Source organism: Scleropages formosus, chromosome 9 (genome assembly GCF_900964775.1).
Source record: "Scleropages formosus chromosome 9, fSclFor1.1, whole genome shotgun sequence".
Classification (NCBI taxonomy): domain Eukaryota; kingdom Metazoa; phylum Chordata; class Actinopteri; order Osteoglossiformes; family Osteoglossidae; genus Scleropages; species Scleropages formosus.
In genome coordinates this window covers 24,816,704-24,831,239 of record NC_041814.1, presented here as the reverse complement: position 1 = coordinate 24,831,239, position 14,536 = coordinate 24,816,704, and the positions used below count along the sequence as shown (strand labels likewise).

General features: G+C 41.8%; 1 protein-coding gene across 9 annotated transcripts in view; it reads right to left on the bottom strand.

The window, feature by feature from the left end:
• Positions 1-4,158: 4,158 nt before the first annotated feature.
• The window catches only part of pde7a (phosphodiesterase 7A), a 31,700-nt gene continuing 21,322 nt past the window's right edge, over positions 4,159-14,536 (bottom strand). For 4 of the 9 annotated variants that reach the window (XM_018744304.2, XM_018744309.2, XM_018744310.2 and 1 more), the window contains 13 exons: positions 14,185-14,245; positions 11,802-11,834; positions 11,254-11,343; positions 10,388-10,539; positions 10,118-10,181; positions 8,669-8,764; positions 8,253-8,353; positions 6,918-7,049; positions 5,555-5,646; positions 5,271-5,415; positions 5,064-5,160; positions 4,624-4,704; positions 4,159-4,504 (listed from right to left, as the gene is read on the bottom strand). In XM_018744304.2, the coding sequence (XP_018599820.1) occupies positions 4,278-4,504; positions 4,624-4,704; positions 5,064-5,160; positions 5,271-5,415; positions 5,555-5,646; positions 6,918-7,049; positions 8,253-8,353; positions 8,669-8,764; positions 10,118-10,181; positions 10,388-10,539; positions 11,254-11,343; positions 11,802-11,834; positions 14,185-14,245 (1,371 nt within the window). In that variant the 3' untranslated portion in view covers positions 4,159-4,277. The remainder of the gene's footprint in view (positions 4,505-4,623; positions 4,705-5,063; positions 5,161-5,270; positions 5,416-5,554; positions 5,647-6,917; positions 7,050-8,252; positions 8,354-8,668; positions 8,765-10,117; positions 10,182-10,387; positions 10,540-11,253; positions 11,344-11,801; positions 11,835-14,184; positions 14,246-14,536) is intronic. The other 5 variants (XM_018744305.2, XM_018744311.2, XM_018744308.2 and 2 more) reach the window with 2 other exon arrangements.

Here is a 14,536-nt window from a genome sequence, read left to right as displayed (position 1 = left end):
AAAAAAAAAAACTTTGACTCATCTGTTGTGGAAGGTTGTAGTCTTTGTGTGAGAGAAAAATATGCTACACTAAGGAGAATTCAGTCCATTATCTGTCTGCATTCTGTTTTTGTGTGTGACTTTGATTATCAAGGATTTGCACCTAACTGATGCCAATGTGACCGGTACTCTAAAATGTTACTTTAATTATACTTGTGATGACAGGTGTGAAGTTGTACTGCCACTGTCATTCTGTGGCAGCTGTTTGGCGATATTGTTTTAGATGTGGGCATACATACAGGCAGAGGTTATTTGATTTGTAATTGGTTCATTTATCCTGATATTTAAGAAAAAGTTGAGTGTTTCCAATCACACTTGCACCAATGCAGAGGATAAGAACTAGCTGTTTAAAAATGTGGTGTAAGTAGGTAGACCTCTAAAAGACCTTAAATGGGAGTGAGGCGCATACATACTAGAGGACTGAAAGCTCAGTATTTGGTCTCGTCATTGTTCACAATCTGCCCTTGGAGGCAACCTTTGATATTTATATTCAAATTATTGCATAGCAAGCATCTCATGCCTGCTTTTTTCATTAACATGACACACAGTAGGTAGACTGGCCATGAAGTGTGTTACTTCTTGTAGAAAAGAAATTATGCGTAAAATGGAAGGAATTTTATTTATTTGGTTTCTAGGAATTACTTGACTGCTTAAGTACATATATTTTCTGATTTCAGTGACTGATTGGATGTACTTGTAAACCTAGTGGAGTGACAAGCTGGAGTATTAACATGTTTAGGAAGTCTGCTAATTTCATTTACTACACATCTTTATACCTGCTTGTTGAATACACTACAAGTAACCTGTTACATAATAAAGGTGCAATTTGACTAGAACTAAGATAAGTTGAAGTATTAGGTGGTGTCCACTACTGCCATTTTGTTACCTAGCAGTGGTGCCAGTGAATTATCATCTTGCCAACGTCCTTCTGAGGAAGCCAAGTTCTTGCTGTACTTGCCTTGTGCTTTGCCATATGGAATCTGTTGAAACAACTGAAATCAGTGTTTCTCAGTCCTGCTTTGCAACACCCAGCTGTGTGAAGTGGTTTTCTTTTCTCCTGCAGCTAACTTGACCTGCTGTTATCAACAGCATGTATTTCATATTTTGCCAATACACCCTTTCAGGTGAGCTGAATTCAGACTTCTTTAGGTTGAGTATTTTGTTGCTTAAAATACTACAAAATGAATCAGTGGTCAAGATTCTTCTTCCACTGAGCCTGCAACAGGTATTGTTTCAGCACACAAAAATGTTGAACTTTGCACAAATGTGCTTTTTATTTTCCACGAATTGAGTTATGAGATGCAGTAAAAATTGCTTAAAGAAACTTGAGTGCAAGATGCCAATCTGATTTTCATTACATCTTGATGCTCAGTTATGTGAAGCAACACTTTTCCTTGAGGAAGAGCATTAATACTTCTGTATACTGTTAATTTCAGAAAAACAAGGGAATGTTAAACTAATCATATGTCAGCTGGTATCAGCCAGCTTTTACATACCAAAAATTAGTGTTTTAAGTTTCCTGAAGGTGTCATTTAAATATTAACCTTTATAAACAATGTTCTTATAACTGTTTGCATTTCTCAATAAAAGGATCTGTTCTAAATGAAATGCCCCAACTCTCAAGACTGCGTTCTGTCTGCACTCCATCTTGAAAGGAACACAGTGTTGCAGTGTGGGGATTACTCACAGCTAATTCTGTTTTTGTACGGCCCCCTGCAGTTAGTCTTGTACCTGTTCCACACTGGAACTGTACATAAGGTGCTTGTATTAAAGCTGCTGCTCCAGGAAGTCTCACTTTAAATTCAGACCGGGATAGAACCTGTCATTTTGTCTCTTGTAATGTTATCAATCCCAGCCCTACTACGTCACCATCGATGCTTTAGTGTAACGTTTTTTGGACTACAACATATACCCTACAAGTAGCAATTTTAATATACTTATAGCTGTTGTCCAGTGCAGGGTTGGGGTGGGCCAGAGCCTATCCGAAAAGCAGAGGCTGTGAGGCAGGGTACAGTTTGGACAAGAATCCGGTCCACCACAGGGTGATAAAAACTTCACTCACAAAGGTCATGTTAGATTTCCATAGTCACCTGGAGGAAACCTGCGGCAAGAACATGCAGACTCCGCTCGGACTAAACCGTTGCAAACATGAAGTCCTCGCAGCTGCGAGGCACTATGGCACCTAGTGATTGCAGTCAATGTTGAATGTGTGACATTCAAGGAATGTAGTGTTACATTTACTCATTCAGCTGCTGCTTTTCTTCGAATCAACTTGCAATGTTAAGCTTCCCATTTCTAGAGCCGCACTGGAGCAATTTAGGATAAGTATGTTGCTCAAGGGCACTACAGCCAGAGGTGGGAATCAAACATATGACCTTTGGCTCCTAAGGCAAAAGTAACCACTACACTACCAGCTGTGATCTACACCAGGAAGAACAATTATTTACAATAACCAGGCAATCAGAAAGACAAGACGGCTCCAGGCATTACATGTTTAGAAATAGTCAAAAATGGATCAAATGTATCAAGTTGTTTTATTAATCAAAAAGGAACTGCAACAGGCACGTATCAAAAGGTCAAAAGGTCAATACGGCAAAGCCTTCACAAATGGCTTGACACTGAAATCGCCTCCCCCAAAATGGCTGTTGCAACAAATTGTAAACAGTTTTATCAAAACAGTCTTACAGCAATTACAAGGGGGGGGGTACAAATTTGCCAAAATAAGAAAAGCACCTGTTATTCAAATTGACACAAAAAAAATGAACACAATTGTGCTTTCTGTATGGAATCAAAACTATACTTGGGGAAAAAAAAATGGAATGGTGATGCAAAATAAAAGAAAAAAAAATTTTAAAAACCTATTAAGGTCACCCCCCCCCCCCCCCACACACTAAAGGCTAACCAAATGGACAGCGTGTTGAGAAAACGAGACATGATGCACGTCATGAACATAAGAGCCAGTTTGGTCACGTAGCTTTTGTGCATAGTTTTAAGGCATCTGCAGCAGTCCTTTCGGCTCTCGTGGTGCTCTGTGGTTCTTGGACATTCAGAGAGCAGGATTCTGGGAGTTTTCTCATTTGTTGCCTTTAAAGGGGTTGGGGGGGGGGGGGTGAGGGGGGTGAGGGAGGGGAGGCAGCTCGCCATCAAGGCACCATGCTTCTTCCCAACCGAACTGGCAAAACCCTGAGCGAGTTCTACGCTTCCACTCCGGTCCTAATCCAGGGACATCCTTGTTTTTCTCTGTGGTCGTTTTCGCTGCCCAAAGCCGTTTTGAGAGTACTTTTCCGCTTTGTTTTTTGCGGCGTACGCTAGGTCGCAGTCATGTGCGCGATCCACGGGCAGCTCCCTGGCGCTCGCAGGACACGGCACCTGGGCTCTGTGCATTTCGCTTGAAATCGTATTTTATCACAGTGCAAGAAGTGTCGAACGGAGCCGTGCGGCGATTCTGTGGTACCTGCTGCTTTGCGTGTTGACTGGAGCTGCAGTCTGAAGTTTGTTCTGAATTTCAACAAGGGGTCAAAGTTCCCATGCAAGTGGTTCTTCATGTCTGTGCTTAAAAAGGCCAAAAAAATAAATTAAAAAAAAAAATTTTTAAAATTACAGAACCCACATGATTCATATCACACATACACACAACACAAAAACATCTGTAAACAGTCAGAGGCAGCAGAAGAATCGGGCTCTTGACTTTTTTTTTTTTTTTTTTTTAAAAACATATATTTTAAAACAGGATAATTTGTTTTGAATGCATCGATACACGGACTCTCCGAAAGTAAAAGAGCCTCTTTCTCTGAATACTTAAGGTTTTCAAAATCACTTCCAAAGCGATTAAAATGTAAAAATGTCTTCAAATGGCACTTTCACTGGAGAAGGTAAACTTCTTATACTACGTTCCCTTTTTTCGGTCTCCGTAATAAAAAGCTCGGTGCGTTTCATTAGCCGTGCCTGAAACATATGGAGGAGCAGAACCTAAAACGAAAATAAATAAATTAGAAAAGCAAAGTGAGAATACAGCAGAAGCCAAATGAGGTATCTATGTATTGCTCTATGTTGAGAGGAAAAAGGGGAATAAAATAAATTTTAAAAAATTCTTTTTAAAAAAAAAAAAAAAAAAAAAAAAAAAAAAAAAAGTGGTTTCTTGGGATGGGAGGTGTTGCGAACAAAACCCCGCAGAGGTGTGTGCGCTGGGTGCAGCGGTAGCAGTGTGATCCCGCACGGGCCCACGCCGTTCTGCAAGATCACGACTCTTTGCTTCCCTGAGGTAATGCTTTGGAGTTCCCGTCCTCCGCGGGCACCTCGGCCCCTTCCTGGGCGCCATCGTCGGCCCCGCCAGCCAGCTCCTGCAGCATGCCGCTCCAGCTGGCCTTGTTCAAGCCCAAGTGGCCCAGCATGGTCCGGGAAAGGCGCGTGTCGGAGAAGCGAGCCCACTCGGCAAACAGCGGCTCTACCACATACGTCATGAAGCCTGTCGATAAAAATAAAAAACAAACAGGTTAACAAAGCAGCAGGAAGCCAGAAAGCCCACGTACGTCCGTGGTTCAGGAGACACGTCACCACCGGCACACAAGAACGAGACAATCTTACCGATCTGAATATTGCCAATGGTGTTCGCCTGGCTGTCACACAGAGGACTCACTTCAAGTTTATATCTCTTTTCGATGTCACCTGTTGATGGACGGCAGGAAAGTACGGCAACTGCCTCAGTTTGGCCAACATCTCAAATGGATCCTTCAATATGACCGGCAATGGAGAGTAACAACACCTTTGAACACTGCGTTTGAGATCAAGATGGGTGGGAGAAGGGGGGAGAGCTTGTAGTGCAGTGGTTAGAATGACTGCCTTTGGATGCTGAGGTTGCAGGTTTGATCCCCACCTCTAGCTGTAGTACCCCTGAACAAGGTACTTACCCTAAACTGCTTTGGTTAAATTACACAGCTGCATAAATGGGTAAATAATTGTAAGTCATTGTAAGAAAATGGTCAAGTGTGGTGAGATGCAGCCTCACAGCCATGTTAAGGATATACCTTGGTGGAAGAACTCTTCAGTCACCTTCTCACTCCACTGTTTGCTCAGCTCCCATGGTCTACAGGGGTTGCAGATGTCTGCACACTTCAGGGCCATCTGTGGAGGAGCAGGAAATGAATATGTGGTGGGGGGGAAGTGCTTGGCGCATAAGGGCAAATATTTTAAAAAGCGGCACCGCGTTGTATCCGGCGATCAAAGCCGGTCACCTGGAGGACGAAGTGTCGGTGGCAAGCGTTGGCTAGACAGAGGTCCTCGTTGTCCAAGTGCTCCCTAAATTTTGACAGGTATTCATTTTGCCTGCTGATGTCTGTAGCAAGGATCAGCGATCCCAGCTGTCTTTCCATGTTCAGGCTGGAGGAGAGGAGGAGGGAAGGGAGGGAAAAAAAAAACAGCAGAAATTAAGCTTCAGTAACAGTTTGTTGAGGATTTTACGACTATTTACACACGACACCACCAACAAACGGTGCACCTTGTTTATCAGAATACTGACCCATCTTCAGCAGGCAGGTGTGAGAACAGTCCTGACTCGCGAAGCAGTCCGACAGCTGACCTCCAGTGATGATTCTCCAGAACTGAGGTATTCTACAGGGAAACAAAGCAATCGACCGTTATGCTTTGACCCCCAGTGGCCATGGAAACGTCGACAGGAAATTCGGGCTGCACTATGATAGCTATAAATTGTTTTAACCCCCCATCTTATTAAGGCAATTCATTCCTAAAATCCATCTGTAATGTGAACTCTGGTAACTGGAAGATGTAATTACCACTAGTTTCAACAGCAAAAGTTTTTTGCATTCCTGAGCTCCAAAAGTGATATCCGTTACACTCAAATAAATAGTTACTTCAATAAATAACCATCATAACACAACCTGGCAGTTTCCATTCATTCATTCGGGATAGCTGGTAGCGTAGTGCGTAGAGCTGCTGTCCTTGAACCCAAAGGTTGCAGGTTTGAATCTCACCTCCAGCTTTAGTACCCTTGAGCAAGGTTCTTACCCTGAATTACTCCCGTAAAATTACCCAGTTGTATAAATGGGTAAATAATTGTAAGTAACTTAACGCTGTAAGTCACTTCGGAGAAAAGCATCAGCTAAACAAATAAAGATAAATGCAAATCACGCCTGATAAAGGTGTTGGCTGAATACTAGTTAATCGTTGCATGTAACTTTTGAGAAAAGTGAGCGCTAAGTTAATAAATGGAAACTGCCTTGTGGCGATCAGCTGACGGGAGGTGCATTAAATTCACATTCGGTCCTTGTAAAGGAGAACAAGTTTAACAAGTGTTTCGTGGGCTGAAGTAGATGTATTATATGAAACTTTGTGAAGTCAAATACCTGAATATGCGTTTCTCGAGGTACGACTTTTTAGCAAACCTGCGATTCTGAGCTCATTGGCACGAATGGACTTCATCTCGTTCTGTTCATGTCCACCTATCATACTGTAGCAACGTGTGCGATACTGCATTTCTTGGCATCATCAATTATCATCGTTCGTTTTGTTGATGCTTTTCTGCACAGAAATGTTAAGCCACTTGCAATGATTTACGCATTTGTACAGCAGGGTAATTCTGACCAACAATTCAGGCGAAGCACTTTGTTCAAGGCTACTGCAGCAGCAGGCGGGATTTGAACCTGGGTCCTTGGACCAAAAGCCAGCAGCTCTGACCCTTATGCCATATAGCGCCCGTTTCCCCAGGATTTAAAACCAAATAAAGGGTTCCAACTGACTACAACTGCTCTGATGAAATGGACCCAGCTGTCATTTATATCTGTGCATTCCACACATAGGTCTGTGTGCCTTCAAAGTAGTGTCTGTAAAAGATACGGGCTGTCCTTTGCTTTGCCCAGTTTTACCTTGTACAATGCTGCTAGGTAATGGTTGGTCTTGATGAGGAAAGGCTCGTTGACACCTGGGTGGTCCAGATCATGGGTGGCAGCAGCCAGCAGGCCCAGAAGAATGTCGCAGGAGGTCAGGGACTTGGAGAGCTGCACGAACACGAGGCCACATTGCAACAGAGTGAGGAAAGAGGAGAAGGGCAGGGACTTTCACGTGATACACAACGCCTAAACGCTCCAGCACTAGGTCACAAGGGGCCGGCAGGGTTGCGGGCGAACAGCTGAGCAGGATGTTCCCCGATCATTTTATAGAGCACTCGAGCTACAGCAAATATTGGCACCGAGCAGTTCTGCGCTCTCATGTATGATGAAGCCTTGGAATAACAGTTTGATTTAAAAGCTGTAAAATATTTGCACTGTTAATTTTATACTGACAAAATACAATAGCGGCATTGTAACTGCATTGCATCAGTGTAATAGGAATTTCTTGGTTTTTACTGTGTGTGTGTACTACCATCATTGCCTTGACAAGCATTCATTGATACTAGATAGAAATAGATAAGTAGATGGAGACAGATAGATGGATATATATGTATATATGACAGAGAGAGATACAGTTGACCCTTGAACAGAGCAGGGTTTAGGGGCACCGACCCCCCCGTGCAGTTGAAAATCCGCGTATAACTTTTGACTCCCAAAAACTGAACTACCAGTAGCCAACTGTTGACCCGAAGCCTTACAAATAACATAGTCGATTAACACATATTTTGTATGTTATATGTATTAGATCCTGTATCCTTACAATAAAGTCAGCTACAGAAACATTAAGAAAATCACAAGGAAGAGAAAATACATTTATAGTCCTGTATTTATCGACACCGTAAGTTTACATCGTCTCTTTACAAGATGAATCGCCTGTGTCAGTACCTACGTCAATATTGTCTTATATGATACGGAACGCTGTCGATGTTATACGTATTACGTATATATTTTGTGGTAGTAAATGACTAGCATCTACATATATTTTATGCGTTTGACATAACTTTAATTTTTTCGATATTTCTAGGCTACACGGTTCGTCTGCGAGTTGTTTCAAATTGTCGCAAATATCCAAAAAAAAAATTTTCCAATGTATTTATTGAAAAAAATTTGCATATAAGTGGACCCGTGCAGTTTAAACCCGTGTTGTTCAACGGTCAACTGTGGATAGATAGATAGATAGAAGTAAAATCAATTATCTATCTAATTTTACCTATGCTGTAACACTGTGCACTCGAGTACCCTGGCAGGGCATTTGCTAATGGGAGGAGCGGCACACTGCACAGATCTGCCGCTACCGACATAGTTGCTCACCTTGGGCTCCTGAAGGTAACAGTACATAGCCTGGGTTACGTCAGCCGCGTGGACGGCATTGTGGTACGGGTTCCGACTGTGGTAGTCCTCCTGTATCATAACTGTTTAAAAGAGGCACAGCCAAAAAGAGCACTTCACATGCGAGTCACTCTTAACCGCTCAACAAAACTTTACGTGTCAGTAAAAGCCGTGACCAACGTGATCCCGTTAATGATTATAAATATAATGAGCTTCCATTATATTTTAAAGCAGTTTGTTTGCCAGCAGTGCCGCTCAAAACAATACATGTGTATTTCAGTTGTAGCTAACAATAAGAAAGTATATGAATATACATTAAAAGTGGAGATGACAATTTTTAGTGTGTGTGACCATTCTTATCGGCATAAACTTCGGAGGGAAACCGGAGAAAAAGTTACCTAAAAATCTACGAAGTTTTACCATGTCTAACCGGAAGAGCTCAATTAATCCATAATGATTAAACAAATGAAATGTCAGGGTGACGAGACTGTTTCCTGAAACAAGATTGGGGAGGGGAGGGGAGGGGAGGGGAGAGAGCAAGACATCAGTGAGTGTTTACGGTCTTGACAAATCAGTGTTTCATAGCAGACAAGTCACATTCAATTTATGTCTCATTCCATTCACTTCTTTAAAAGAGCACAACTTTTACACATTTGACTCATGCAGTACCCTGTGTCACTTAGCTCAAGGCGAACGGCATGGTTCGTAGCTTTGGTCGAGATCAATCTGAATATGCTGGCCTAGAATTTCAGATTTCAAAATATGTGCAAAAGATGCACCGTCTGCATTTATTCGTTTAGCTGATGCTTTTCTCCAAAGTGACTTACAATCTTAAGGTTACAATTACTTACCAATTTATAGAGCTGGGTAATTTTACTGGAGCAATTTAGGGTAAGTACCTTCCCCTAGGGTACTACGGCCAGAGGTGGGGATCAAACCTGCAACCTTCTGGATCCAGAGGCAGCAGCTCTAACCACTACACTACCGGCTGTTCTATCACATATCTAGGGCCCTTTCATGGTGGGAAACAAACACTTTTGCAAAGCACTTCCTCTCACTAATTACAATTATAATTGCAAGATACAAAACATTTGGTTCAATCTGCAGAACACTAAACACACACACACACACACACACACACACACACACACACGAGCAGCAAAATTCTACAGGAATTATTCCGACCGCACCATCACACACGTGCAAATCAACGAAAGAGAAGAGCCAGTAGAGGGCGACACTGACTGAAGGACTGTCACAGAATTGTTTGGACTCCTCACATGTGTGTTCTTACACAGACGCCACACGCGGACCCCCCCCCCCCCCCCCAACCCACACATACACTTCCAAGTACTGTGGCTAACTGATGTCCCCAGGCTGGCAACATGACAGTATTAGAAATTGAAATGTATTGATTTGTTACAGTCAATGACTCGTTGGCGTTAAAAACTAAACTGACAAGTTTCTATTGAATTGGGAAGGAGAGCAGCGCGTGTTCCAGTAAAGCGGTAAAAAGCAGAGCGCAAAAGAATCAATGCTTCATCGGAAACACTCCTGCAGTTAAAAAGTTATGAAGTTAAAAAATGTACAGTTTCCTGGTTCACTTTTCTAACTGCACACTGTAGGCAGGACATGCAAATAAATTTTTGTGTGTAAATATGGATCCATACACAGTTACTTCCGCTGCTGACAATAGGAGTAAGTGCGGAAGTCACGAGGACACTGTAATCCATTTCAAAACCTTGGTTTACGTTGCCCTCTCAGTGTCACATAACTATAAAAGTAGATTTATGAGTATACATTATTTTTCATAACATGCATCTCGAAGCATGACGGGTCACACTTACCATTTGTTAATCTGTCAAAGAGGAAAATGTTGAAATTCCAGCTTCCAATCTTCTCCAGCATACACTGCACGGAGATGTGCGAGTTATCCAAAAACCCAACCTTAACTCTGCACAAGTTACACAACAACCTGCAGGATGACAGCAAGCATCGCCGCGCGCACACACACACACACACACACACACACACACACACACACACACACACACACACACACACAGTCTTGCTGCAAAGCAGTAACACGAGAACATGTGCAGGAGAGCGTGGCAGACCTTTGCTTGGCCAGTGTAGTCGTCGTCGAGGATGTGAAGGGGGTTGCGGGGGGGCACGCCACGGAAGAGCCGCGAGGAGCTCAGGTACCTTTGGAAGCTGAGCAGCCTGCGTACCCTCCTGGAGGACGTGGATGCGGTGGGATCGGGCTTGGCTGTGAGAAACAAACACACGGCAGCAAACGCAACAATATGAGCCAAACGTTCACTCAAATAACTACTTATTTAACTTATTGCCCAGATACGCACGGTTAATTCTGAACTGAATTAATTTTCCACAGCTTCTTCTGAAGAACCACAACATGCGAGGACAAAATTTAACCAATCTATAGAGAGACAAAGAGTTTGACAGTCTTCAAGGGTAAAAGTTCAAAAAGGATCCCGCCCATAACTGTTGCATAAACAAATCAAAAACAGAAAAGTCACCTTGTTTTCCTCCCCTCTAAGGGTCTTATTAAACTTGCCTGTTGACTCAAATAATCACTGATCCAAAGTCCTCCAATTAATTACATTCATTTAAGCATCCAGTAGTTATCTGCACTTTTAAAGCGTGTGCTAAAATGTTTTAATTCTGCAAATTGTGCTCCGCTGCATGACTTATGTTGGAGACACCTTTATAAATTTTTTTACAAAAAGGGGGAGAGCATTCTTACCATACTCAAAGTGTATTTGCACTTGTTAAACATTTACAGTGTTTATTCCATGCTTTACGTGCACTTTAGAGAAGCCTATTTTGGAACAGTTAAAAATATCCATTCATATTGCTGAAGCTCCATGGCCGATTCATTTCGAGCATCGCGATCAAAGGCACAGCAACAGGGTCTTACAGCGGGATTTAAAGCAGAACTGCCGAAGAGTTTTGTACTTACAGTGCAAAATTCGGAAATCGACACACAGGTATGGGTGAGAACCTCGTCTCTCCGGTTCAAAGCCAGCGCGGCTTCTCACTCTCACATCTCCTAGAACGTATCAACGAGAAGATCCTCAAAAGAAGGGCAACAGCAAGCGCTTTCCAGTACGGGCAGCGCAGGTTTAGTGGTGAGGGGCAGCACAGAATCTGAGACGGAGGGGATGGGGGACGGGGGGGGGGGACAGACAAGCATGCCACATTGTGCCAAGAGTCACCATTAGTATTCAAGTTGACAGCAGCAGAGAGCGCAAAAACAAAGCAAAGCTTGTGCTTCACATTCAGATGAAAGAAAAAAGGGAGGGAAAAAAATTATACTAATACTTTCGTAAATGATGCTGGTCAGTGCACCCAATAGTCACATCTGTTAAAGTCATTCATCGATTCTCTCAAAAGGCTTTCGGGGGGAATTGCATGGACTAATACAAAATAATGGCGTTTCCAGCAAGTCAGTCACTAATGGTTATATGCATCAGAAGTTTGAAAGTTTCCCACTAGCACATTACTTACTTGAAAACAGCTGTTTGAATATTACACAAGCCCCTATCAAAATACCAAAACTGTGAATTACATTTCAGTTCAACAAAGTTTGTATATATTATTAGTTCACAGTAAAACACACAAATTATTGCATCCCAGAAGAGCTTCAACACACACAGGACGAAGAACCAACTACACATGCAACGCAAGGCGCAATCATCAAGTAAAACAAAAATAAAAATAAAAACTTTGACACATGCAGTGAAATTAATGTGGGAGTTAAGTGTGAAAATCTGTAAGAAGTCCATCTATTTAAGGGTTTTAAAAAAACCTCTCCCAAAAAAAAAAAAAAGAAAAAAAAAAAGCTACTCATACAGTACTATCATTAACAATCATGGGTCTGTTTAAATGCAATACATTCATCATTTCTGGTTAACTGCTTAAAGAGTATAATTATATATACAGTATATATGTATATGAAACTTGACACTTTGTGGACCTGCCAAAAACAACCGTGTTAATATTATTAGTAATTATGGATGTCACAGTACATCCATCACACCTTACTCCACTGAGCTGGCAACTTCACACATTAAATAAACATAAGTTGCCTTTATGAATTTTGGAAGAGCCTCCACACTCCAACATGTATATGTGTGGCTTTATCTGTGCTCCCAAAATGCTAGTGGGACTTGCCTCCAAGTGTTGCTAAGCAACAACCCGGGTGTGTATGTGCATACATATCTGTGATTGCTTATGCTACTTTTTTTTTTTTTTGGTGTTTTTACGCAATGATGTTTATTATCAGAAAAGCACCTGCATGAACATTTGGATGAATTCTTGGTTGCTTTCAACCCAAGACCATAGATCAGGGCCATTTTATAAAGAATAAAGATCTTTATTACAGTTTGGCAATATGTCAAATGAACTTCAAAACAATCTAACCTTTAATAATCACAGTTGCTCTTATTGTGACCAATATAAGAAAAACTAAGTTAAATGTGTTATTGTCGCAGAACTCACTTAGATTTAGTTCCTCACTAACACTATGTTGATAGACAAGGTATGCTTTTTAAAAATAACCATATACTTCAAATGTTGGCTTAGTTGCCAAAACTCCCCCCCCCCCCCAAAATTATACTGATGCAAGTTCCTTTTTTTAACTAAATACTGGTCTGCAGACCATTATCAAAACGTACATGAAGCAGCATGTATTTAACACAGACGGAAAATTATATCAATTTAAATTTAATGTATAAATTGGTTAATAATTGTAAGCTCGTGATAACTAACCTTAACATTGTAAGTTGCTTTGGAGAAAAGCGTCAGCTAAATGAATAAATGCAAGTTTGACGTTTTTGTTGTACGATCACCCCCCTCTACAAACACTTGTTTGCTACGAATAAAATAACTGCAGGTAATTTCAAGTGGCCAGAGCATCTGGATATTAAGCTGACCTTATGAGTAGCACATGTAATATTAAGTGGGAAGTGATGCTCCAATAATCATTTGCAGTGATTGAAACACTGGGGGGGGGGGGATTTCACCATTAAAAAAAAAAGTTTACAAGACTCTTGTAGTGTGACATCCAAATTACTGAATACTTTACTGAAGGTACCATAAGCAGAGGAGACAACTTAACCAGAACATTCTTGCAAAATGCACATACGTCATTTGCATTAGCTACACAAGGTTAAAGTTACATTCCAGAAACATGCACATTTTCAGTATTAGTACTTCAAGTCAAAGCAAATGTATATGCAAAAACAAAACAAAGATGTACACCCGGTTAATTGAATGCTTTGTGAAAGAGCGTCCGAGTTAAAGACTGCACCACCCAGTTTATACTGCGAACGTTACACTGATACTACTTTAAACTTTGCAGTAATAAACAGGGCAGGAAAACAAAGTGAAGGAAATGCTGAAGCAATTGGTGTGGCTCTGGGTACATATCTAAACATTTGTTACTGTAAAGTAATTCTGGGCTGAATAAAAACATGTAGAAATTAAATATTTAAAATCAACAAGATCAGCAATAATAATAATAATAATATTTTTTTTTCCCTCCACAGTACACCTCCGCTCGGTTCACTTTGGCCAGAGCGGATGGCTCAAGTGAGGTCAGCGTGAGGTTCGAGGAAACGCACTGTGGACGCAGCAGCGCTCCCGTGCCACCGGGCTCCTGCCAGACCACACGGACCCACAGATTGCAGCAGAACCGCTGAAAAGGGACCGGGGTTTGGCAAACCTATCGGCCGCTGGAGCGATTCGCTGCCCGTGCGGAGCAAAACCAGGCTGTAACCGTTACACTGGAAACTCCAGCTGTGCAACACTACTGGATTCCCCCCCCCACCCCACAGTTCACATCCATGAGAAGTGTGTGTATTTGGCGAGATGGAGAGGCATTACTTACCGAGCATACGAATGTAGAGGGCAGTTTGATCAGAACTGTCATACGAGATTGCCCCACGTCTCTGGAGAAAAGATGGGTGATTGAAAGGTTAAACATGTTCATGCGAATTAAAGAGGACTTTTCAATATCCTGCTCCAGCGTCCTTGATCAAAGCGCTAAGGGTATAAATCCGGAATTAGTCCGGTAACTGGGCAAGTCGTTGTACGTGGTTCGAAGCGCAAACTCAACACTGAGTCTATTTTAAGTGCCATCTAAATTAATAAATAATAAATTAATAGGAGCATTGTTCTGAACTTCAAATGCAAGGGGAGGAAAGGGGGAAAAAAGAGAGAGAGAGAGAGAGAGAGAGAGA